Below are 26,859 nucleotides of genomic sequence, written 5' to 3'. Positions count from 1 at the left end.
TGAGCTTGTAATAGTACTCTGAAAACTGTCAAATTATGATAATGCCCTTTTAGTGTAAGAGCTGTTTGAAAAGACAGCCTGAAATGTCAACCTCTTTTGGTGGGATGACGTTTTGGTCTGCTCTTGCTAAGAAACGTTATTTTTGACCATTTTAATTGAAAACAATCACAGTAAGGTACTTAATTGTTAACCAGAAATGATTTGATATTGAGATATGACTACATTGGACCTTTAAAGCTCATTATGGTCATTCAGGCATCCAATGTGCAGTAGTCTAGGCTACATTCAAATTAATATAAAGATTTTACAACCATGCTATAATGACATCACAAAATAATGGGTGTTGTGGTTTTTCCATGTGAACAGTGTTGAATGCAGAAAATATACCACGTGTCATTTGATTTACCTTATTGTATACAATATTTGCCACTAGATGTCTCCTGCGATTCCCGTTAGGGCAGCATTAAATACATTGTAATAGTGGACTTCCAGATAGCTTTCAGCATGCATTTGCACATGTCCTTGATGGAGAGTTGACACTTGACTGAGAAACTGTCAGTCCCATAGCCTTACACCCATTAAATTCTGGCAGAAAACCTGTCTGAGAAGTCATCCAGTGCAATGTGCACAACCAGATTGGCAAATTCAATATCAATCATGTTTGACTTCTGGTCCTAGGTACCAACATGGTATGCAGACTTTTGTTCCAGCATAGTATTAAAACTGGCCTGGCTAAAGCATCAGCTATTAAAACTGAAGTATAGGGAATAACATTTTTTTCAATATAATCTTCAAACTGATGTTCAAATAATGCAAATGTGCATACAATTAAGTCTAATCTTGTCATTAATGTAACAAACACATTATCATACAATTGTCACTTTATAATGCATCATCTTCATGTTCTGCATCCTGTTGATTATCTTGAATGCAGATGACAACTTATTTGCCATTGTGTGAAAACATGTTCTTATAACACTGGAAACAGGAAACATGAACTACAACAAGGCAAGACAGAGACATTGGTAAAGATTTCCCAGCAGTATTATTATTTTTTTGTTACAATAGCTTGTCTTTCTCACTTGACTCTTAAACTAGAAATCTTTAACACCAATATTACATGGTAACAGCCAGTATGGAAACATCTACGGCAATGCTCTGGGAAAACACAGAAACTCATACTGTCAAGTCAAAACAGTCTCAAAGTGGGACTTTTTCATAAAGGAAGAAACAAACACTCGTACACACAGCCTACTACAGAGACTAATTTGTGTTGTAGAGAGTGGTGGAGGGCTGGGGGTGCTAGGGTTGTGACACTGGAGGGTGTGAGTGCATGTAAAAGAGGGGGGGGGGGGGGGGGGTGGTCCCATTCCAGCTTCTGGAGCCAGAAAGTTACTCCTTAGAATGCATGTACAGCAACAGGTCAGCGACGCGGTGGCTGTAGCCAAACTCGTTGTCATACCTGGGGAAAACAGACAGATGGTGTCAGTTTAGTTGAGAATAACCCAAAAAAAAAAAAAAGGGTTAGCAGGGGAGGACCTATAGAATTAGAATGAAGAATGATTGAATATTTACTCTAATTCTAAGGGAGGAACTTACCAGGAAATGAGTTTGACAAAGTTGTCGTTGAGGGAGATACCGGCGCCAGCATCAAAGATGGAGGAGTGGGTGTCTCCAATGAAGTCAGAAGACACAACCTGGTGGGACAGGAAATATGAAACGTGAGAAACCCACCAACAGAACAGCTGCAGTATACAGAGATCTATGTAATCTAGGAGCCCTGCTTTTAAACTACAACTTGCTAATAACACATCATATAATTGCCAGTTAAACCGAGCTCTATTTCCACCTCTGCTCATCTTTCATGTTGACATACATATTTTGTAATTAACTTACAGAGTCCTCAGTGTATCCCAGGTATCCCTTCATGGGTCCTTCGGCAGCCTTCTTGACAGCCGCCTTGATCTCAGCGTAGCTGCCGGGCCGGGACAGGCGGCAGGTTAGGTCCACCACTGACACGTCAGCCACGGGCACACGGAAGGCCATGCCAGTCAGCTTGCTGACAGAGAGAAGGCTCACATCAGCACTTATATAAGCAGTCTTTTTCGTCAAGCACATATCTGCATTTAGCATCTTTGATAAGTAGCAGGCACAATCACATAAATGTATGCAAACACACCCACCACAGGAGGCTGTTGAGGGGAGGATGGCTCATAATAATGGCTGGAATGGAGTCAATGAAGTGCTATCAACCACATGGAAACCATGTGTTTGATGTCATTCCAACCAGCCTCCTGTGACACACACCCCATCTACTGACCCGTTGAGCTCAGGGATGACCTTGCCCACAGCCTTGGCAGCTCCGGTGGAGGCGGGGATGATGTTCTGGTGGGCACCACGGCCATCGCGCCATGCCTTGGCAGAGGGGCCATCCACCGTCTTCTGGGTGGCGGTGTAGGCATGGACTGTGGTCTGAGAGGAGGACCAGAGGGAGAGAAAGAGAAGAGAGAAAAAAGGGAAAGATGAGCATGGGTTCCATAGCGTCAGCAGATGTCAATATGGATCACAGGAACAAAAGACATTCCGATGCTCCCTGCATGCTGGTCATGAAGATGCATGGGCAGACAGTCTAATGGAAGAAGGACACTTACCATAAGGGCCTCCTCGATGCCGAAGTTGTCGTGGATGACCTTAGCCAGGGGGGCCAGGCAGTTAGTGGTGCAAGATGCATTGCTGTGGATGACCAGAGAGAATTACAATAGGTCACCAATTCAGATTAATCAATTATGCTAGCGTTATTAAAGGTTGACTATTCTTGTGAAGAGTTCACCCTTTGGTCGTGCATGTATTGGTCAGGAATAAAGGGACTCACCTGACGATGGTCATGCTGGAGGGGTCGTACTTGTCCTCGTTGACTCCCATGACAAACATGGGGGCGTCGGGGGAAGGGGCAGACACAACCACCCGCTTGGCACCACCCTGGATGTGGGACTGAAAACAGAAAAGAAAACGCATTGAGAAAGTCTCAAATCTTGCATGCACATCATATTGAATGTTTTGTCTGGATCTGACTGGTCCTAATACACTTGAGAACTGTTGATAAAGTCCTTCGAGTTTCATAGGTTTATTTTGACAAATTACATTAGGGTTACTTATTTTGCAAGGCCTTGGTGGGCGCTACATAGTTTTCAGTGCTTGACGGGGACACACGAGTGTCAGTGTCTTCAGTCTGTCTGGGTACTGCTACTTACAGAGGCCTTGTCAATGCTGAGGAAGACTCCGGTGGACTCAACGACGTAATCGGCACCGGCATTACCCCATGGGATCTCATGGGGCTTCATACTAATGGGGAGAGAGAGATATTAAGGAAAGCTTTGACTATGTACAGAGTCAGTGAGCATAGCCTTGCTATTGAGAGAGGCCGCCGTAGGCAGACCCGGATCTCAAGAGAAGACAGGCTATGTGCACACTGCCCACAAAATAATGAGGTGGAAACTGAGCTGCACTTCCTAACCTACTGCCAAATGTATGACCAGAGACACATATTTCCCACAGATTGCACATAGAATTTGAAAACAAATCCAATTTTGATAAACTCCCATATCTACTGGGTAATATAGCACAGTGTGCCATCACAGCAGCAATATTTGTGACCTGTTGCCACAAGAAAAGGGCAACCAGTGAAGAACAAACACCATTGGAAATACAACCCATATTTATGTTTAATTATTTTCCCTTTTGTACTTTAACTATCTGAACATCGTTACAACACTGTACATAGACAATGACATTTTAAATGTCAATTCCTTTGGAACTTTTGGGAGTAACATTCAAAATGGGTGAATATTTCCTTTAAGCCTCAGTGTTATCACTGGGCTGGGCCTTGCAGACAGGTGGCGCCAGCCCTCAAAGGCTGATAGCAACACTGAGGAGATAATGGCCAGAGGGATTACAGACCACTGAGGTAATACTCTATGAGCCAGGGAGAAAGGGGCACACACGCTCAATCCCAAATCAACCTAGCCCCATAGAATGGAACTTTACTCAGACGTACAGAAATGCTGTTCCAGTGGCCCTCGCATGCACACACACAGGCAAGCATGCCCGAGCACACGTGATGTCACTCACCACTGGAATACGGAGATGGAGTGGTCGTCCACAATCAGCTTCCCGTCCTCCATGCTCACCTCACCCTTGTAACGACCGTGGGTGGAGTCATACTTGAACATGTAAACCTGTGGAGAAAGAGAATGTCAGAGAACGTCAAGGTTATCAGTTCATTACACATGGGGTAATTGGTGCGTTTTTTACAATAAATACTACCACATAAGCACACAGGTAGCGTGACCTGGCCTCCTCTGATTAATATGGCACGGTGCCATATTATATGAAGGCTGTTGATTGAGGGACTGAAAGAGACTCAGCTCACCATGTACTGCAGGTCGATGAAGGGATCGTTGATGGCAACGACTTTGATTCCCTTCTGCAGGCAGGCCCTGAGGACCAGGCGGCCAATTCGGCCAAATCTGGACAGAGGGAAGAGCTGGATTCAGTACACGGACAAAAGAGCGACATGGTATTGCTCCCCTAAAAACGTTCTAAAATTCCCTTGTCCGGCCTCTGTGTATTGGGACTGCTGTGAAAAATTCCAGATGATGCTAAATGAAAATGTTTTGAGTTAGGAGTTACACATCATGTGGATGGGTGAGTGAAGAAATGTGTGTGTACTTAGTCATGTGACTGTTGTACGTGCGTTGGTGTGCTGGTTTACAGTGTAATCCTCATTCTGTTAACAGTGCTGTTCTCCTCTTCCCATCTAACACTACTGACTCCCCTCAACACCTTCTGGCGCCGGTTGCACCAGTTGGTCTTAACTCTACGTCCAAGGTAAAATGTGCTCTACGCCGGACCTAAAAATGATACCTGTTACACCACCTGGGCGTAAGCCCTTCTATGAGCTATGCCTGGGCGGAGATTCTACACCTAGTAGGGAGCAGGCGTACGGTGTTAAATTGGGACCATTTTCTTTCATGACATGCACAGAAAATCTATATTTTTCAAAAGGATGTGAGTCTCGTGTTCATATTTTCACAACCTCTGCGGGCTTTGAGTTGCCTATGGGTGAATCAATAATACACTTGATTTATGCTACATACCATGCTAAATGTGCCTGATCAGATATTAGCAAACAAATAGATGAGTTGCAACCTCAACTTATTTGCCCAACCAGAGATCAAATATCCTATCCACAACGGAGATTCTGTGAAACAAAATCACATTGACTTATCTGATCAATCAAAGGCTTTTCATGGGGATATAGCCTTGGCTACTACGCCAGTGAAGAGCAAAATAATCCCCCCGTTATACTCGGCTACATAACATGCTAGCACAATGTTCTGATAACACTATTAGATGAGCGAACTAGACTAAAGATCATCATCATGAACTCACCTCGGCTAACATTTTCCCAGCCTAATTGTCACCAAATATCCAATGGAGATACAGTGAAAACAAAAATCTGACATTCATTGATTTATCAAGACGAGTCCCCATGCTTGTCTCAAAGCAGTGAGATGGCGCTGTCCCAATCATAACGGTGATGAAATTATAGTTGACCACACACGGCGTTACTTTAAAAGTATTTAAATTAGCCTACTTTATTCCAATAGTTTCATCATTTAGTGATATTCATTCCAACAGTAATTATTGATTGACCCATCCAGATGTGGTTTAGAAAACATGCATGCCTAGTGGTGGGCTTTGTGAAGTGATGGGACGTGCCTCGCAAAGTTCAGAACTGTCACTATGATGGTAATAGCCTAGCAACCACCAAATCTCATGAACGGCCATTGCTTACGCCGGACTTAGCTACGACTAAATTCTGATCCCAAAGTTGGCCGCAGCTACGCCCGAACTAGCATTTAAGGCCAACTTCTTTAACACCCAACTGGTGCAGCAACTGGCCCCTGATGACAACCACAAGCTCTGTGGGGGCCGACAGATACCCATAGGAAGACGACCAATGTCTGTTCAGTGTTCATTGTTTGCTGCTCCCAAATGCGATTTACACCATAGAGCTTTCAGTGTGTTTTGCACCTTTATATGGCTTCATAGCCTGTTATTATTACATAACTAGTCTTAACTGGGGCTGGATGTCTGTCGGTGCACATGGGTCATTTCCTATTTTTTTGAATGGCAGTGTTTAACACGTTTTTTTGATAAATATGCAACAATTTGTATATTAGAGGTGAATGTAATACTTACCCGTTGATTCCAACACAGAGGTCTGACATAGTTGCTGTTGATTGGGTTGTAGTGGTGAACCTGAAACAAGACATTAGAAAACATTAGGAAGTGTATTGCAACAAAAAGTGTCCCTCCCTGTAGAAACAGCAACGTCTGCAAATGTAAAGCCTTCAAAGACGGTAGCTGTAACACTGAAGTTTTCCACGCCGTCTATTTCAGAGCACAATACCATGACTCTGCAAGCACTTTTTTCTATAACAGCAGAGAAAGTAGTGCAAAAGTTTAATTTGTCCAGTTACATAACAGCAGTTAGCTAAGTCAAACACTTGTTCTGCAATGTAGTGCAGGACTAGATGGCCTCGTGCTGGGAGGTGTAGGATAGATTTGTGTCCCCAACTTGGTTATGGAAGGCTCCATTGTCTCCAAGCCTGTTTAAAATGCCAGACAGAGAGCAGAGAGTTGAGGAACTGAAGCAACAGGCCCAGACTTCCTATTCAGAGGACTTCCTTTCTGTAGACTCCAGGGGAAACCAGCCCAGTATGAAACAAACACTGGGTCCTGGGCTCCTCCCTTGTAGCCTGTCTGAATCCAGAGGGGATATAAAATCAGTAGCTCTCCTCTGCAATGTTAGCTCTCACTGTATTACCAGCCTAAAGGCCTGTGGTGCCAGGCCAGTCTCATTACTTTCCAGAGGTTGCGGTGTGTAAGGAACGATAAAACACAGCCTTCCACTTTAACCTTCTGGTTTAATAGGAGACTAGGCTATTTGCCTACTTTGACTTCTCCAATGGTCCCATATTGGAGGATTGGACACAGACATGCTTTTCTGTTCTCAGCTCAACTTGCATGGAAATGTATAAATATGAGCCTTGGGTAGTGCCTAGTTTTCAGTGACAATCTGTATTGTGATCATATGCACATGACTATGGGCAAGCTGCTGCATGTGTGGTATTTGACAGAGTGAGTGGCTGTGCTGTACAGGAGCATGTTGAGGTTTCTAAAAGACACTGAGATATGCCATTGGTTATGTAAGAGAGACAGACATGTCTACTAAACAAAAAGAGGGAGGGTTGGAACATAGTCAAGCATGTAACCTCATCAGCCCTATAAGGACTGGAGAGGAGTCAGAGATATTTTTGTGGAGGAAGATGACCATTAGCCAGAGACACAGGAAGCAGATGTGTGTGAACAAGATAGATATGAGACACTTCCTGTAACTTCAAAGCAAGTTATTACAGCTGAGACTATACAAATAAGGCTTTATAGTTTAACTCTGTCTTTACATACTGTTTGAGCAAGTCAAAGATAAAATGTTCAACCAAATTATGAAACCTAGCAAAAAAATATAAAAAATAAAATAAAGTGTTGGTTAGCAATGCTGAAGTTAAAATGAGGTCAGGAGGTTTGAACACATTTGAGGAAATACAGTTAGCCAATAACAGGTACGTGATGGATGGACCGCATAACAGTAAGTTACTACCCTTGGCTAACAAAGTGATGCAACAATCAGGAAATTCCTGCTTCATTTTGCATCGATGAAAACGTTTGTTGGAAATTGATGTGTCAAAACCAACGTAGAAACATTGCTGTTTAAACAAGTCATAGCCCTGGGCTATAGATCTATCAGTGCATCATATTTACTATAATCTGTATTGCTCTATAAGTGACATTTAAACCAATAAAGCAAATGACAGACCAATTATTAAGCAACTGAAAAACACAGGTTTTTCTCTTCAACAAAGGAGACTATTGATTTGTCCTAGTCTGCCATGACAGATTGTGCAGCCAAAATCACTATCTAACAGGACTAAAATAACATTAACAATAATCAAAAATCCATGAACATGTCCAGTTCAAAAGGTAAGGTAAATGTGGTTTGTTTCTTCTCAAGTTAGGATAAATCATTAGGCCATAACCTATCCTCGCTGTAACCTTACATTTATTTATTTCACCTTTATTTAACTAGGTAGGCCAGTTGAGAACAAGTTCTCATTTACAACGGCGACCTGGCCAAGATAAAGCAAAGCAGTGCGACAAACACAGAGTTACACATGGGATAAACAAACAGAGTCAGTAACACAATAGAAAAATCTATACTGCTCAAAAAAATAAAGGGAACACTTAAACAACACATCCTAGATCTGAATGAAATAAATCTTAAATACTTTTTTCTTTACATAGTTGAATGTGCTGACAACAAAATCACACAAAAATAAATCAATGGAAATCCAATTTATCAACCCATGGAGGTCTGGATTTGGAGTCACACTCAAAATTAAAGTGGAAAACCACACTACAGGCTGATCCAACTTTGATGTAATGTCCTTAAAACAAGTCAAAATGAGGCTCAGTAGTGTGTGGCCTCCATGTGCCTGTATGACCTCCCTACAACGCCTGGGCATGCTCCTGATGAGGTGGCGGAAGGTCTCCTGAGGGATCTCCTCCCAGACCTGGACTAAAGCATCCGCCAACTCCTGGACAGTCTGTGGTGCAACGTGGCGTTGGTGGATGGAGCGAGACATGATGTCCCAGATGTGCTCAATTGGATTCAGGTCTGGGGAACGGGCGGGCCAGTCCATAGCATCAATGCCTTCCTCTTGCAGGAACTGCTGACACTCCAGCCACATGAGGTCTAGCATTGTCTTGCATTAGGAGGAACCCAGGGCCAACCGCACCAGCATATGGTCTCACAAGGGGTCTGAGGATCTCATATCGGTACCTAATGGCAGTCAGGCTACCTCTGGCGAGCACATGGAGGGCTGTGCGGCCCCCCAAAGAAATGCCACCCCACACCATGACTGACCCACCGCCAAACCGGTCATGCTGGAGGAGTTGCAGGCAGCAGAACATTCTCCACGGCGTCTCCAGACTGTCACGTGCTCAGTGTGAACCTGCTTTCACATGTGAAGAGCACAGGGCGCCAGTGGCGAATTTGCCAATCTTGGTGTTCTCTGGCAAATGCCAAACGTCCTGCACGGTGTTGGGCTGTAAGCACAACCCCCATCTGTGGATGTCGGGCCCTCATACCACCCTCATGGAGTCTGTTTCTGACCGTATGAGCAGACACATGCGCATTTGTGGCCTGCTGGAGGTCATTTTGCAGGGCTCTGGCAGTGCTTAGGGAGGTAAGGCAATAAATGGGCCATAGTGGTGAAATAATTACAATTTAGCATTAACACTGGAGTGATAGATGAGCAGAAGGTGAGTGTAAGTAGAGATACTGGGGTGCAAAGGAGCAAAAAAATAAATAACAATATGGGGATGAGGTAGTTGGGTGGGCTATTTACAGATGAGCTGTGTACAGGTGCAATGATCGGTGAGCTGCTCTGACAGCTGCTGCTTAAAGTTAGTGATGGAGTCTCCAGCTTCAGTGATTTTTGCAATTCGTTCCAGTCAGTGGCAACAGAGAACTGTAAGGATAGGCGGCCAAAGCAGGAGTTGGCTTTGGGGATGACCAGTGAAACATACCTGCTGGAGTGCATTCTACGGGTGGGTGCTGTTATGGTGACCATTGAGCTGAGATAAGGTGGGGCTTTACCTAGCAAAGATGACCTGGAGCCAGTGAGTTCCATATGGGTGGGTTTGGTGATGAATATGAAGTGCGGGGCAGATGAGAGCATATAGGTCGTAGATGGGGCTTTGGTGACAAAACGGATGGCACTGTGATAGACTAGATGCTTAATGTGAGTCTGGAAGGAGAGTTTACAGTCTAACCAGACACCTAGGCATTTGTCCACATATTCTAACGCAGAACCTTCGAGTAGTGATGCTAGACGGGCGGGTATGGGCAGCAATGGGTTGAAGAGCATGCATTTAGTTTTACTTGCATTTAAGAGCAGTTGGAGGCCACAGAAGGAGTGTTGTATGGCATTGAAGCTCGTCCGGAGGTTAGTTAAGTGTCCAAAGAAGAGCCAGAAGAAAACAGAATGGTGTCGTCTGCGTAGAGGTGGATCAGAGAATCACCACCAGCAAGCGCGACATCATTGATGTATACAAAGAAAAGTCGACCCAAGAATTGAACCCTGTGGCACCCCTATAGAGACTGCCAGAGGTCTGGACAACAGGCCCTCCGATTTGACACACTGAACTCAATCTGAGAAGTAGTTGGTGAACCAGGCGAGGCAGTCATTTGAGAAACCAAGGCTATTGAGCCTGCCGATAAGAATGCTGTGATTGACAGAGTCGGGTCGATGAAGACAGCTGCACAGTATTGTCTTTTATCGATTGCGGTTAAGATATCGTTTAGGACCTTGAGCGTGGCTGAGGTGCACCCATGACCAGCTCGGAAACCAGATTGCATAGCGGAGAAGGTATAGTGGGATTCGAAATGGTCGGTGATCTCTTGTTAACTTGGTTTTCGAAGACTTTAGAAAGGTTGGGTAGGATAGATCTAGGTCTGTAGCAGTTTGGGTGAAGAGTGTCCCCTCCTTTGAAGAGGGGGATGACAGCAGCTGCTTTCCAATCTTTAGGGATCTCAGACGATGCGAAAGAGGGGTTGAACAGGCTAGTAATAAGGGTTGCAACAATTGCGGAGGATAATTTCAGAAAGAGAGGGTCCAGATTTTGCAGCCCTTTCAGAACATCAGCTATCTGGATTTGGGTGAAGGAGAAATGGGAGCGGCTTGGGCAAGTTGCTGTGGGGGGTGCAGAGCCGTTGACCGGGGTAGCCACGTGGAAAGCATAGCAAGCCGTAGAAACATGCTGAAACTGTTGATTATCGAAGATTTATTGGTGGTGACAGTGTTTCCTAGCCTCAGTGCAGTGGGCAGCTGGGAGGTGCTCTTACTCTCCATGGACTTTAGTGTCCCAGAACTAAATAAAACTGAAATTACAAGGTTAACACATCAGCAACTGACTGTACAAGTGGATGTTACGCCTAAAATGAGACCTTGAAAAAGCCTGAGTGCATCTTTGTGACCCCTTCACTTGTTGATAAGTTTACCATAACCTCTAAACCAGACACTGATATAAAAACCCTGGACAGATAGGCTATATTAGAGTCATGGCTAGAAGGGATTGAGCTTTTGTCCAATTAACATCAAAAGTAGATTTCTCCCCCCCCCCCCTCCAAATCTAATCATTTCCCTAACCTTTACTTGCACAGCAGGTAAGTAGTATTAGGTCATCTATAATCAGCTACAAAAAGTCAAATCTGATGTTCATTTGACAAAAGCTGGATCCCTTCTAGCCATGATCCTATATGAAGGGAGTCCCAGTTATCTTCCATTAGCTTTTCCACTCTGAGCTGAGGGTCACCGAATTGGAAGCACAGAAACAATCCATACACGGGACAGAACTAGTACTGAACTCTCCGAGCATTAGGCTAGACTAGTGCGGACAAAGCCCTTGGGGCTAAAACACCTCAAACCAATCGAAGCAACACTTTAGACAATCAACGCAAAATAGCTATAAATAGGCTTAGGTTTTTCCAACGGATTGTCTAATATCTAGCACCCGTTTCAAACTATCTGGGTGTAGGCTATAATGTGAGGGTTATGCAAAAGCAACAAATGAACATTCGAGACGTGTAGTCCACTTGTCATTCCAATCTCCTTTGCATTAGCGTAGCCTCTTCTGTAGCCTGTCAACTATGTGTCTGTCTATCCCTGTTCTCTCCCCTCTGCACAGGCCATACAAACGCTTCACACCGCGTGGCCGCTGCCACTCTAACCTGGTGGTCCCAGCGCGCACGACCCACGTGGAGTTCCAGGTCTCCGGCAGCCTCTGGAACTGCCGGTCTGCGGCCAACAAGGCAGAGTTCATCTCAGCCTATGCTACCCTCCAGTCCCTCGACTTCTTGGCGCTGACGGAAACATGGATTACCACAGATAACACTGCTACTCCTACTGCACTCTCCTCATCTGCCCACATGTTCTCGCACACCCCGAGAGCTTCTGGTCAGAGGGGTGGTGGCACTGGGATCCTCATCTCTACCAAGTGGACATTCTCTCTTTCTCCCCTGACCCATCTGTCTATCGCCTCCTTTGAATTCCATGCTGTCACAGTTACCAGCCCTTTCAAGCTTAACATCCTTATCATTTATCGCCCTCCAGGTTCCCTTGGAGAGTTCATCAATGAGCTTGACACCTTGATAAGTTCCTTTCCTGAGGATGGCTCACCTCTCACAGTTCTGGGTGACTTTAACCTCTCCACATCTACCTTTGACTCATTCCTCTCTGCCTCCTTTCCACTCTCTTGACCTCACCCTCTCACCTTCCCCCCTACTCACAAGGCAGGCAAAACGCTTGACCTCATCTTTACTAGATGCTGTTCTTCCACTAATCTCATTGCAACTCCCCTCCAAGTCTCCGACCACTACCTTGTATCCTTTTCCCTCTCGCTCTCATCCAACACTTCTCACTCTGCCCCTACTCGGATGGTATTGCGCCGTCCCAACCTTCTCTCTCTCTCTCCTCTTCCATCCTATCATCTCAAACCTATCTCCTGATTCTGCCTCCTCAACCCTCCTCTCCTCCCTTTCTGCATCCTTTGACTCTATGTCCCCTATCCTCCAGGCCGGCTCGGTCCTCCCCTCCTGCTCCGTGGCTCGACGACTCATTGTGAGCTCACAGAACAGGGTTCCGGGCAGCCGAGCGGAAATGGAGGAAAACTCGCCTCCCTGCGGACCTGGCATCCTTTCACTCCCTCCTCGCTACATTTTCCTCTTCTGTCTCTGCTGCTAAAGCCACTTTCTACCACTTAATTCCAAGCATCTGCCTCTAACCCTAGGAAGCTCTTTGCCACCTTCTCCTCCCTCCTGAATCCTCCTCCCTCACTGCGGATGACTTCGTCAACCATTTTGAAAAGAAGGTCAACGACATCCGATCCTCGTTTGCTAAGTCAAACGACACCGCTGGTCCTGCTCACACTGCCCTACCCTGTGCTTTGACCTCTTTCTCCCCTCTCTCTCCAGATGAAATCTCGCGTCGTGACGGCCGGCCGCCCAACAACCTGCCCACTTGACCCTATCCCCTCCGCTCTTCTCCAGACCATTTCCGGAGACCTTCTCCCTTACCTCGCTCATCAACTCATCCTTGACCGCTGGCTACGTCCCTTCCGTCTTCAAGAGAGCGAGAGTTGCACCCCTTCTGAAAACCTACACTCGATCCCTCCGATGTCAACTACAGACCAGTATCCCTTCTTTCTTTTCTCTCCAAAACTCTTGAACGTGCCATCCTTGGCCAGCTCTCCTGCTATCTCTCTCAGAATGACCTTCTTGATCCAAATCAGTCAGGTTTCAAGACTGGTCATTCAACTGAGACTGCTCGTCTCTGTGTCACGGAGGCTCTCCGCACTGCTAAAGCTAACTCTCTCATCCTTCTAGACATATCTGCTGCCTTTGATACTGTGAACCATCAGATCCTCCTCTCCGAGTTGGGCATCTCCGGCGTGGCCGACGCTTGGATTGCGTCCTACCTGACAGGTCGCGTGGCGAGAATCTGTCTCCGCACCACGTGCTCTCACCACTGGTGTCCCCTAGGGCTCTGTTTTAGGCCCTCTCCTATTCTCGCTATACACCAAGTCACTTGGCTCTGTCATATCCTCACATGGTCTCTCCTATCATTGCTATGCAGACGACACACAATTAATCTTCTCCTTTCCCCCTTCTGATAACCAGGTGACGAATCGCATCTCTGCATGTCTGGCAGACATATCAGTGTGGATGACGGATCACCACCTCACGCTGAACCTCGGCAAGACGGAACTGCTCTTCCTCCCGGGGAAGGACTGCCCGTTCCATGATCTCGCCATCACGGTTGACAACTCCATTGTGTCCTCCTCCCAGAGTGCTAAGAACCTTGGCGTGACCCTGGACAACACCCTGTCGTTCTCCACTAACATCAAGGCGGTGACCCGATCCTGTAGGTTCATGCTCTACAACATTCGCAGAGTACGACCCTGCCTCACACAGGAAGCGGCGCAGGTCCTAATCCAGGCACTTGTCATCTCCCGTCTGGATTACTGCAACTCGCTGTTGGCTGGGCTCCCTGCCTGTGCCATTAAACCCCTACAACTCATCCAGAACGCCGCAGCCCGTCTGGTGTTCAACCTTCACAAGTTCTCTCACGTCACCCCGCTCCTCCGCTCTCTCCACTGGCTTCCAGTTGAAGCTCGCATCCGCTACAAGACCATGGTGCTTGCCTACGGAGCTGTGAGGGGAACGGCACCTCCGTACCTTCAGGCTCTGATCAGGCCCTACACCCAAACAAGGGCACTGCGTTCATCCACCTCTGGCCTGCTCACCTCCCTACCTCTGAGGAAGCACAGTTCCCGCTCAGCCCAGTCAAAACTGTTCGCTGCTCTGGCACCCCAATGGTGGAACAAGCTCCCTCACGACGCCAGGACAGCGGAGTCAATCACCACCTTCCAGAGACACCTGAAACCCCACCTTAAGGAATACCTGGGATAGGATAAAGTAATCCTTCTAACCCCCCCCGCCTTAAAATATTTACATGCATTATTGTAAAGTGGTTGTTCCACTGGATATCATAAGGTGAATGTACCAATTTGTAAGTCGCTCTGGATAAGAGCGTCTGCTAAATGACTTAGATGTAAATATGAACAAGGCAGTTGACCCACTGTTCCTAGGCCGTCATTGAAAATATGTTCTTAACCTCTATGGGCTAGGTGGGACGCTTGCGTCCCACCTACTCAACAGCCAGTGTAATCCTGTGGCGCGATATTCAAATACCTTAGAAATGCTATTACTTCAAGTTCTCAAACATATGACTATTTTACACCATTTTAAAGACAAGACTCTCGTTAATCTAACCACACTGTCGGATTTCAAAAACGCTTTACAACGAAAGCAAAACATTAGATTATGTCAGCAGAGTACCCAGCCAGAAATAAATCATACCCCCCCGCAAACTTCCGGTGAATTTACTAAATTACTCACGATAAACGTTCAGAAAAAAACAAATTATTTTAAGAATTATAGATACAGAACTCCTCTATGCACTCGCTATGTCCGATTTTAAAATAGCTTTTCGGTGAAAGCACATTTTGCAATATTCTGAGTAGATAGCTAGCCCTGTGATGCCGGGCTATTTAGACACCCACCAAGTTTAGCACTCACCAAAATCAGATTTACTATAAGAAAAATTGTATTACCTTTGCTGTTCTTTGTCAGAATGCACTCCCAGGACTTCTACTTCAATAACAAATGTTGGTTTGGTTCAAAATAATCCATAGTTATATCCAAATAGCGGCGTTTTGTTCAAGACACTATCCGAAGTGTAAATAAGGGTCATGCGCACGACGCATTTCGTGACAAAAAAAATTCTAAATATTCCATTACCGTACTTCGAAGCATGTCAACCGCTGTTTAAAATCAATTTTTAATGCCATTCCTCGTAAAAAAAGCGATAATATTCCGACCGGGAGTGGTGGTTTTCGTTCAAAGAGAGAGAAAGTAAACATTGAGTCGACTTGGGCACGCGCGCCCCGTCCCATTGTCCTCAGATCGGCCACTTACAAAATGCGCTAATGTTTTTCAGCCATGGGCTGCAAAGCCACGATTCAGCTTTCTGGCGCCTTCTGAGAGCCTATGGGAGCGTTAGAAAATGTCACGTCATGCCAGAGATCCCCTGTTTTTGTTAGAGATGATCAATAAGGCCATGAAATGGTCAGAGAGAGCGCTTCCTTTTTGGAATCGTCTCAGGTTTTGGCCTGCCAAATGAGTTCTGTTATACTCACAGACACCATTCAAACAGTTTTAGAAACTTTAGGGTGTTTTCTATCCAAATCAAACAATTATATGCATATTCTAGTTACTGGGCAGGAGTAGTAACCAGATTTAAAATCGGGTACGTTTTTTATCTGGCCGTGCAAATACGGCCCCTATCCCCAACAGGTCAACTGACTTGCTTAGTTAAAAAAAAAAAATCTAAAAAAATCTTCAGACTATTTATTTACCTGGTTAACTAAGTGTAGTAAGCTATGCAAAACTACATATTTAATTGGACTAGTGTCATAAGGTCAAGTACCTTACTGAATATGCTTAGAATCTGTAGTATCCTCCTATGAGCAATAAGTCAAAAAGAAACTCCTTAGGACTCCCCTCTCCATAGTTTGCAGGCCTCTAAGACTACTGTGCGGCAGCAAAGTAGGACTTAGTGCCGTCTTTGAAAGGACACACAGGATTGCCCTTGCATCTGGTTGGTTTAACTTTAGACAACTTGATAATCTGTGCCTGTGTGAGTTTGTGTCTGTATGCCTGTGTGGCTCCCACTGCACTGCACCAAGCTGGTTTATCCTAATCTGCCTGTTCCTCCAGCCTGTGGTCTTTTTAAAGAACCCCAGAATGCACTGCGTATGCTGCCTGAATTGACTGGCCAATAATGAGCCGACAGGGCCAAGCTCACAGTGAATCCTCCTCACCTAATGCAGTCACACTGACTACAAATGAATGGCATCTGTGCCTCAACTCCATTCACTGCACCAGTGGGGAATTAAAAGTATTAGTCTGGAGCTTGATATATTCAGTAACATTGAACATTTGAATAATTACATTAAAAAGATGTCATCAAGTTAGACTGTCTGGCCATCTTCAATTCTCCTTGCCACACAGGCGTCATAAGTTGACCCAGCCCTTAGTGATAGAGGCAAGCAGGCTGAGAGGCAGTCAGAGAAGGCTCCATGTTAGTATCGTGTTTTCACATTCCTCCCTCCTTTATATTCTGTTCACACCTTCCTTCCCCCCCCCCCCCCTCTCAGCTGCAGTCTGGTCCAATCCACATCAAGTCCACTGCACTAGTTCTAATCAACTCCATTTTGTTTCTTGAGAAAAACAGAGTAGACAACCCTCACGTCTGTCTTGTCAAGGCTGCTGTGGTCTATAAAAGAAAATGTCGGTGGGTTCTGTTATTGTGTCTGTGTGTACTATTGTCTGAAGTACTACCACACCTCTTTTGGTCTCAAGAGTACGCAAGTGGTCTGAAAAATATAATCCTTTATCGAGGGGACCAATCAATACTGGACTTGTGTTCTGGATGCCTCAAGATGTCAAACGACTCAATTAAGCGCTGAACTGTGGAGGAATTCAACAGGTGCAGGCTGGTGGCAACATGGTGGTGACTTAAAAGCCCAGCACAGACAAGTGGCCACTGTTTATACAGGATCCACCTCAGCTTCTGACTCAACCTCAAATCAATTATCTGCCTGTTCTACTGAAAACTGACAACGTCAGGTGAAAAATGAACAGCGCCATACCAACACCCCATGATCAAGTCCCAAACACTGAAAAGAGTAGGCCCATGTTTTTCTGCATCATTCAAGCAAAAGATTGAGCATGAGCCATGGTATTTTTAGGGCTGGCACAATTACTGCATAACGTTGAACCGATGGTTATCGATGAAGACCGTCATGAAAATAAAATAACCTTCATAAGCATAACATTTTTTATACAGTACCAGTCAAAAGTTAAACACATCTACTCATTCAAGGTTTTTCATATTTTCTACATTGTAGAATAGCGAAGACATCAAAACTATGAAAAAAAGGAATGATGTAGTAACCAACATTTTTATTAAAATGACAGTTTTGCATACTCTTGGCATTCTCTCAACCAGCTTCATGAGGTAGTCACCTGGAATGCTTTTCCAACAGTCTTGAAGGAGTTCCGACATATGCTGAGCACTTCTTGGCTGCTTTTCCATCACTCTGCAGTCCAACTCATCCCAAACCATCTCAATTGGGTTGAGGTCGGGGGATTGTGGAGGCCAGATCTGATACAGCCCTCCATCACCATCCTTGGTCAAATAGCCCTTACACAGCCTGGAGGTGTGTTGGCTCATTGTCCTGTTGAAAAACAAATGATACTCCCACTAAGCGCAAATCAGATGGGATGGCGTATTGCTGCAGAATGCTGTGGTAGCCATGCTGGTTAATTGCGTCTTGAATTCTAAATAAATTAAATCCCTGACTGTCACCAGCAAAGCACCCCCACGCTTCACGGCGGGAACCACACATGGAGATCATCCGTTCACCTACTCTGTCACAAAGACATGGGTGTTTGGAACAAAATATTTCAATTTTGGACTCAGACCAAAGGACAGATTTCCACTGGTCTAATGTCCATTGCTCGTGTTTCTTGGCCCAAGCAAGTCTCTTCTTATTATTGGTGTCCTTTAGTTGTGGTTTCTTTGCAGCAATTCGACCATGAAGGCCTGACTCACGCAGTCTCCTCTGAACAGTTGATGTTGAGATTAGAGGTCGACCGATTATTGGAGGGCCCCAAAAACAAAACAAAAAAAAGAGCCGATACCGATTTAAAAAAATAAAAATAGTTTTATTTGTAATAATAATAATAACTACAACAATACTGAATGAACACTTATTTTAACTTAATCTAATACATAAATACTATCAATTTAGCCTCAAATAAATAATGAAACATGTTCAATTTGGTTTAAATAATGCAAAAAACAAAGTGTTGGAGAAGAAAGTAAAAGTGCAATATGTGCCATGTAAAAAAATCTAACGTTTAAGTTCCTTGCTCAGAACATATGAAAGCTGGTGGTTCCTTTTAACATGAGTCTTCAATATTCCCAGCTAAGAAGTTTTAGATTGTAGTTATAGGACTATTTCTCTAAACGATTTGTATTTCATATACCTTTGACTATTGGATGTTCTTATAGGCACTTTAGTATTGCCAGTGTAACAGTATAGCTTCCGTCCCTCTCCTCGCTCCTACCTGGGCTCAAACCAGGAACACGTCGACAACAGCCACCCTCGAAGCAGCGTTACCCATGCAGAGCAAGGGGAACAACTACTCCAAGTCTCAGAGCGAGTGACGTTTGAAACGCTATTAGCGCACACCCGGCTAACTAGCCAGCCATTTCACATCGGTAACACCAGCCTAATCTTGGGATTTGATAGGCTTGAAGTCATAAACAGCGCAATGCTGGAACAATTGCGAAGGGCTGCTGGCAAAGTGCACGAAAGTGCTGTTTTGAATGAATGCTTACGAGCATGCTGGTGCCTACCACCGCTCAATCAAATCACAGCCTTAATTATAATAAACACAGAAATACGAGCCTTGGTCATTAATATGGTCAAATCCGGAAACAAAACGTTTATTTTTTGCAGTGAAATAGGGAACCGTTCCATATTTTATCTAATGGGTGGCATCCCTAAGTCTAAATATTCCTGTTACATTGCACAACCTTCAATGTTATGTCATAATTACGTAAAATTCTGGCAAATTAGTTCGCAACGAGCCAGGCGGCCCAAACTGTTGCATATACCGACTGCGTGCAATGAACGTATGAGAACTGACACAATTTCACCTGGTTAACATTGCCTGCCTGCTAACCTGGATTTCTTTTAGCTAAATATGCAGGTTTAAAAATATATACTTCTGTGTATTGATTTTAAGAAAGGCATTGATGTTTATGGTTAGGTACAGTTGTGCAACGTTTGATTTTTTTTTTTTCCGCAAATGAGCCTTTGTTAAATCATCCCCCGTTTGGCGAAGTTGGCTGTCTTTGTTAGGAAGAAATAGTATACACAGTTCGCAACGAGCCAGGCGGCCAGAACTGCTGCATATACCCTGACTGTTGCAGAGGTGACACATTTTCCCTAGTTAAAAGAAATTCATGTTAGCAGGCAATATTAACCAAATATGCAGGTTTAAAAATATACCTGTGTATTAATTTTAAGACAGTCCTAAACGTCAATGTTGGTCATTGCTCCAACGTACCTTTTTCACGAATGCGCACCGCATTGATTATATGCAACGCGGGACAGGCTAGATAAACTAGTAATATCAATAATGTGTAGTTAACTAGTGATTATGATTGATTGTTTTTTTTTTTTAAAGATAAGTTTAATGCTAGCTAGCAACTTACCTTGGCTTCTTACTGCATTCGCGTAAGAGGCAGGCTCCTCGTGGAGTGCAATGTAAAGCAGGTGGTTAGAGCGTTGGACTAGTTAACCGTAAAGTTGCAAGATTGAATCCCCAAGCTGACAAGGTAAAAATCTGTCGTTCTGCCCCTGAACAAGGCAGTTAACCCACCGTTCCTAGGCCGTCATTGAAAATAAGAATGTGTTCTTAACTGACTTGCCTAGTTAATTTTTTTTTATATATATATAAAAAAAATTAAAGGCAAATCGATGGCCAAAAATACCGATTGTTACGAAAACTTGAAGTCGGCCATTCCGATTAAAATCGGTCGACCTCTAGTTGAGATCTCTTACTTGAACTCCGTGAAGCATTTATTTGGTCTGCAATCTAAGGTGCAGTTAACTAATGAACTTACCTTCTGCAGCAGAGGTAACTCTGGGTCTTCCATTCCTGTGGCGGTCCACATGAGACAGTTTCATGTCTTAAAGTAAAGAACTGTCATTTCTCTTTGCTTATTTGAGCAGTTCTTGTCATAATATGGACTTGGTCTTTTACCAAATAGGGCCATCTTCTGTATACCACCACCTTGTCGCTACACAACTAATTGGCTCAAAAGCATTAAGAAAGAAATTCCCCCTTTTTATTGCAATTGGCTCAGAACAGGGCATTACAGCTGGCCCTTGGATGTAGAGAGAGCTAATATTAATAATATGCATGTCAATCTCTCCTGGCTGAAAGTGGAGGAGAGATTGACCTCATCACTACTTTTATTTATGAGAGGTATTGACATGTTGAATGCACCGAGCTGACTGTGTAAACGACTGGCACAGAGCTCAGACACCCATGCATACCCAATGAGACATACCACAAGAGGTCTCTTCACAGTCCCCAAGTCCAGAACAGACTATGGGCGGAAGACCGTACTACATGGTACTCTATTCCACATCAAGTAACTGACTCAAGCAGTACAATTAGATTTTTTTTTTTTTAAAAGAGACCGACTTATGGAAAGGCGGGGACTGTGAAACAAACATAGACATGGATTTAGTACTGTAGATGTGTGGTAGTGGTGGAGTAAGGGCCTGAGGGCACAGTGTGTTGTACAATCTGTGAATATATTGTAATGTTTTTAAAATTGTATAAACTGCCTTAATTTTGCTGGACCACATGAAGAGTAGCTGCTGCCAAAGCAGCAGCTAATGGGGGATCCATAATAAATACAAACAAGGCACACCTGTTAATTGAAATGCATTCTAGGTGACTACCTCATGAAGATGGTTGAGAGAATGCCAAGAGTGTGCAAAGCTGTCATCAAGGCAAAGGGTGGCTACTTTGAAGACTCAAATATATTTTGATTTGTTCAACACTTTGTTGGTTACTACATCATTCCATATGTGTTATTGCATAGTGTTGATGTCCTCACTGTTATTCAACAATGTAGAAAATAGTAAAAATAAAGAAACACCCTTGAATGAGTAGGTGTGTCCAAACGTTTGACTGGTACTGATATCTATATTTACATTTTTTGGTGTGTGGAAAGAACAGCTGACTGAAAACAGGAGAGCCGGGCATTCATGCGATTGACTCTGTTTCTGCTGTAACATGGACTCCACAACTTCATTCAACTTTGTTGCTCCTTCCTGAAGCAAGCAAGATGCTGTAGCAAACTAATCTTTGGTTGCCTAGGTGATTCCCCCTCCCTGCAGCAGCACATATCAGTCAGGAGAGGAGGATAAAATGTGCACCTTACATCCATTCTGGTGACAGCGGTCATTTAGTTGACCAATAACCGCCATCCAAAATTCCATGACCTGACCGTCACATCCCTAGGTATATTGACCACCATAGCAATAATATTTCATAGCATGGTATTAAAAATGCCTGGGGTAACAAAGCTCAATAATGACTACTTTGTTTCAAACATCCACCATGGTAGTTGTCTGTTCCAAGTCTGTCTAGCCAATCAGTCAAGTGCTATGGGGCTACTCCTCTGTTGGGGTGCAATGGTCCACAGCTACAGCACCAACCCAATTACTGGGGAGAAACAGGGTGCCTGTAGTAAGTGGGTCATTCACCCCAGGGGCATACAGATACCCACTCAGGCAGAAAATGTCCCAGACAATGGGACAAAAATAAAGTGGGTGCGTCTCAATATGGAAGCGTTTATGAACGAGTTGGCCTTTCACTACCATAGTCACAAAAATGCTGGCAATCAAGAAACAAAGCAAAAAACCCGTGTGTGGCTGTGTTGAAGGATGAGGCAGATGAGACCATTCCTGTTAGCAGAGGTGAGCCTGGGAGCCATTTTGAAGAAGTGCTGTGTCATACCACCACATCCATTTACTGTGCTGCACACAGGAAGAATGACACAACCAGGCAAATACGATGCAAGAGGCAGGCTGAGTAATTGTAGGTAAGAAGATATAGATATTTACAACGTAATAACAAATATACTAAGCCAGTGTTGTCATTTGCATAGAGAGAGCACACAGTGACCTCTACAAGCTGTCTTAACGTGCTGCCTCACACATACACCGGCATTTTCTACATTCCCAGGCATGTCTTGTATAGATTGTAGCTCAGTAGTTTTCCACGGTTGAGACCTGAGGGGCTGGCCTTGATACTAGAGACTGAAGACACAGCTCAGTATTCACGATTCAACCTGCTCACTGACTGCCACACCCCTTTGGAAAATAAACAACATTAAATCTCACAAACCTACATGTAGAATATTCTTTTGAGTAAATTAATGTATCAAACCTTTTCTGTATTTATGAAACAGCAAACATGATTAACTAAAAGAAATGAACTTATAGTCAAAAGCATGTTTTTCAAGATCATTCTGATTTGGTTGAGGGAAAATTTTAAAATTAGATCTTATTACCTGCAGCTAAACTATAGTATGTGGGCTAATCTCAAATACATACAATGAACCTCTGTATAGCCTACTGGTTCTCATCTCAGAATGTTATCAGTCTAATATGGTTGGACAGGTGTCATCAGAGAGAGCAGCATGATGTCCAGTCCTCCTGTACAAGCCTCAGGACCAGCCAGCCTCAGCACCTTGCCTCTTTACTGTCACATGACTGCAGACAGCCAGTCTACTCACGCCACTAAATATCACATCATCAAGGCCTAGTAATAGACTAACGTAGTCAGCTTTGTGTGGACAAAACTAGACACTTGCTAAATGCATAATAAGCCTGTCACCTGTCCTGTGCTGACAAAAGAACATCAAGTTGTCACCCTGTTGTGTCATGTCAGACTAAATCTTCAAGGCGGCAAAACATTTAAGTCCTTTTATGTTCTGTTAGAGCTGCGAAACCTAACAGAGGAGGGAAAGACCACTGCAGAACAGCCATGAATAAATTAACTGTTGTATCGAACTGCAGTGAATCGATGAAGGAGGGGCCACCTCCTGCACCCTGCCAGCATGTGACCTGCCTGACATGTGCAGGTGAGGTGGGGGGGGGAGAAACACACAACGACATCCATGTGATCATTTACTGATGCCATCTGTGGGGCAGCGATAGCCATCTCTAACCCCAGCATCAAGAGAGGACTCGGTCAGCACAAATCAAATGCAAAAGTCAAGCCTAGCTGAGCCAGGAAGTGTGGTTAACTATTAACCCAGGCAGTTATACAGCTAGTGATGGACTGCATGTTGCATCAGCATCAGAAGTGCTTATCAAGTTCTCGCCGGTATACAAGCCGGCTCTGCACAAAAATAGGCCTACATAAGGCAGGTAAAGAACAATGTGTTCCCCTTAACAAATAAAACTGATTCAACAGCTACACACTAACAATACAGGTATAAAGAACACACATGTACTTTAAATAATGGTTGGGGAAATATCTCAATGGTAACCTCAAGGTGATGGTAAGTGCGTACCAAAAAAAGGAAAGCGCATTGAGCAGGTCAGAGAGAGGGAGTAGAGAGTTTGAGGGAACCACCTCTTTTTACCCAGGAAGAGACTGGTCACGTTCGACATTGCAGACGACTTTAAAGGAAAGTGGAGACTGGCTGATTAACTTGCATCATAAATAACTATTCAATATTATTTGTAAATCAGTCAAGTCTCAATTTTCCTATGATACATCAGTTTTGATTAACTCAAACACAGCCATTGAGTCAGAGTCTCTCAGCTGCAGGCACGTTCAAGCAGGCAGCACATCAGCTTGTTTATATTAGGCCTATGCATTCAATTAGCAGTTATTCTTCCAGAATGATAATTGACACAGTGCGCATGCATATAAGCAGGCCAAACTAGATAAATGAGCCGTTTACTGATGATGATTACATATTTTAACTTTAAAATCAATTGATTTTGAAATATAATTATTTAAACAATTCTAACATGACATTTTTCTGTCCTTTTAGATAAGGAATAATTTTATATCAAGAATGTGATAAGTGTTTGAGCAAGGCAACTAATCAGTCACTCTTTATGGCATCTCCTGGAAAATAGTCCGGGTCTGTAAAATGACCTTACAGTATGATACGACCTTCACCACTGCAGTGATGAAAAAGGCCCATCGTCTGGAGATGGCTGCTTCTCCATAGTGACACCGAGACGATACCTGTTGTTCCTGTCTTTGCAAAGGGTTGACATCTTGATTATGTATATTTTAGCAACTAATACAATTTGCAACAATTCGGACAGAGTAACCTAATCGGTAGGCACATTGATGCGACACTACACCATTGCTTCCACCATGAGAGAGAGAGAGACTGGAACAATACAGTTAATCTTCAATCATTAATCTCATCCCCAAAATTAAAACGGTCAACGTGAATGTATCAATTAAAATTCAACATACACTTCATTAAAAGTGGGCTCGGCTTAATTTGGCTACATTTCTTTGTTTAGATTTTCATCATTTCGACAGTAACGTTCTAGAATGCTATGACGCAATCAAAATAATTCATCACGAGCATGTGGTGAGGCACGTAGCTAGCTAGAGCAACATTTCTGGGATTTCCTGTAGTCATCTATGCCAGAACTCTTGATTTACACCGACCATTTGCTACAACTATTTAGGTTCAGGTGTGGGGAAACAGTAACTAGTTATTTGTGACATGAAGACAATCTAAATGTTGCATGATGCCACAATATTCGTGGTCAACAGTCTTCAGCAAAATGCATCATCGTTCGGGCTAGTGTCACGTAACCTCGGCACATTTTGCCTTCTAATGAATGAATAATGCATTATCTTGTTGTTCTCACTAAATGCTCAACTCGTGTCTTAATAAACAATATTTGCACGTGCTATGCATTAGTTAGCAAACTACGTCATATTTTCAGAAATTGTTGTACGGAAAAGCGAATTATTACACAAGGCCATGCATGGGCGCATCTCTTCCCCGCCTCCATTTATTTCCTGGCTTTATAATGTTAAAGAGAAAGGAGAGGCTCAGAAGTAGCTAATGCTACACCATTACAACAGCATTCAAAAAAAGACAAATATTAAGCAATAATTATTGTTGTATCATAACCCATTTTGTCGTTCATGCCTACCTTGAGGGGAGATGCTGCAGCGTCTGTGCAAACTGAGAGTACAGACTTCCGAATTTATAGCAGACACGTCAAACGAGCATTGGTCTAATCGTCCTGGAAACATGACGTCACATTATCTTTTTCTGGGGCACGGCTGCAATGGAAACCATAGAGAAACTGGGGATATTGCCAAACCATGGGAGGATACTAAAAGCAGATAAAAAAAAAAAATTGAACTCTTATTTTAACTAGGCAAGTCAATTATGAAAAAAGTATTATTTCCAGCCTACACCGGACAAACGTGGCGCCAGTTGTGCGCCACCCTACGGGACTCCCAATCACGGCCAGTTGTGATACAGCCTGGAATCGAACCAGGGTGTCTTTAGTGACCTGCGATGCCTTAGACCACTGCACCACTCGGGAGCCTGATGAGTCCCTCCCTATACATCACCATACATCAATAGAGTATTTAGAAATATAATCAAAATATGCTACGAATGTTTTTTTTTATGGACAGAAATTGAAATGAGTATTTTATATTATTTTCACACACGGAACCATAACCATAATAACGGATCATTAATGGAAAAGTCGTTCATTTGCATAATTTGATAGAAAACTCTGAGAGTACTACTCTAAAATTCCACATGCTGCAGCACGTGACTGTCTGGGCTAGTGTTCTGCAGAGCATCCGGCTGCTGGGCTACGTGAGATATGATGCGTGCCTCTGTGGAAACCCCATGGATGAAACCTTATGAGACCACATTTTGATGAATCATCATCCATCCATTGTAGTTACACACGATCTCAATGTAATAGCAAATTTAACTAATCTAATTTCTCAGTGTAAAATAATATCTCTAGGGAAAAAAATGGAAAGTGGGATACCTACTCAGTTGCACAATTGAATACATTCAACTGAAATGTATCTTCCGCATTAAACCCTACCCCTCTGAATCAGAGGTGTGAGTTCTGCCTCACTCGTCATCGGCGCCCGGAGAACAGATATTGTTGGGTGTTAACTGCCTTGCTCAAGGGCAGAAAGGCAGATTTTTCCACCTTGCCGGCTCGGGGATTCAAACCTGCGACTTTTTGGTTACTGGCCTAAAGCTTTTAACCGCTATGGTGGTATGCTACCTAAACGTTGAGTTTTTAAATCGACTAGATTACTCTCTAATCTGATTGAACAGGGTGTATATTAAATGTTACATCACATATGGTGAGTTGCGTAAAAATATATGTATAGGAATAATAATATGTGAAGCT

General features: G+C 43.8%; 1 protein-coding gene across 1 annotated transcript; it reads right to left on the bottom strand.

Moving 5' to 3' along the window:
• Positions 1-863: 863 nt before the first annotated feature.
• Positions 864-25,732, bottom strand: gapdhs (glyceraldehyde-3-phosphate dehydrogenase, spermatogenic). The gene is made up of 11 exons (XM_014156063.3): positions 25,615-25,732; positions 6,265-6,324; positions 4,430-4,526; positions 4,129-4,235; positions 3,252-3,342; positions 2,873-2,991; positions 2,652-2,733; positions 2,321-2,472; positions 1,897-2,059; positions 1,600-1,697; positions 864-1,462 (listed from the first exon to the last, which is right to left on the bottom strand). Exons 2-11 carry the CDS (start codon positions 6,291-6,293, stop codon positions 1,393-1,395), a joined length of 1,008 nt encoding a protein of 335 aa, XP_014011538.1. The 5' UTR covers positions 6,294-6,324; positions 25,615-25,732; the 3' UTR covers positions 864-1,392.
• Positions 25,733-26,859: the final 1,127 nt, after the last annotated feature.

This window comes from Salmo salar, chromosome 02, assembly GCF_965601325.2.
Source record: "Salmo salar chromosome 02, fSalSal1, whole genome shotgun sequence".
In the NCBI taxonomy this organism is placed as follows: Eukaryota; Metazoa; Chordata; class Actinopteri; order Salmoniformes; family Salmonidae; genus Salmo; species Salmo salar.
The sequence above is the reverse complement of the archived record's forward strand: the minus strand, read 5'-3'. Positions and strand labels throughout refer to the sequence as shown.

Coding starts and splice junctions, on each gene's coding strand:
- gapdhs (XM_014156063.3), bottom strand. CDS start 6,293: ATGTCAGACCTCTGTGTTGGAATCAACGG. Junction 2,992..3,251: donor TCAGCATTGACAAGGCCTCT/GTAAGTAGCAGT, acceptor TTCTGTTTTCAG/TCCCACATCCAGGGTGGTGC. Junction 1,463..1,599: donor TTTGTCAAACTCATTTCCTG/GTAAGTTCCTCC, acceptor TGTTTTCCCCAG/GTATGACAACGAGTTTGGCT.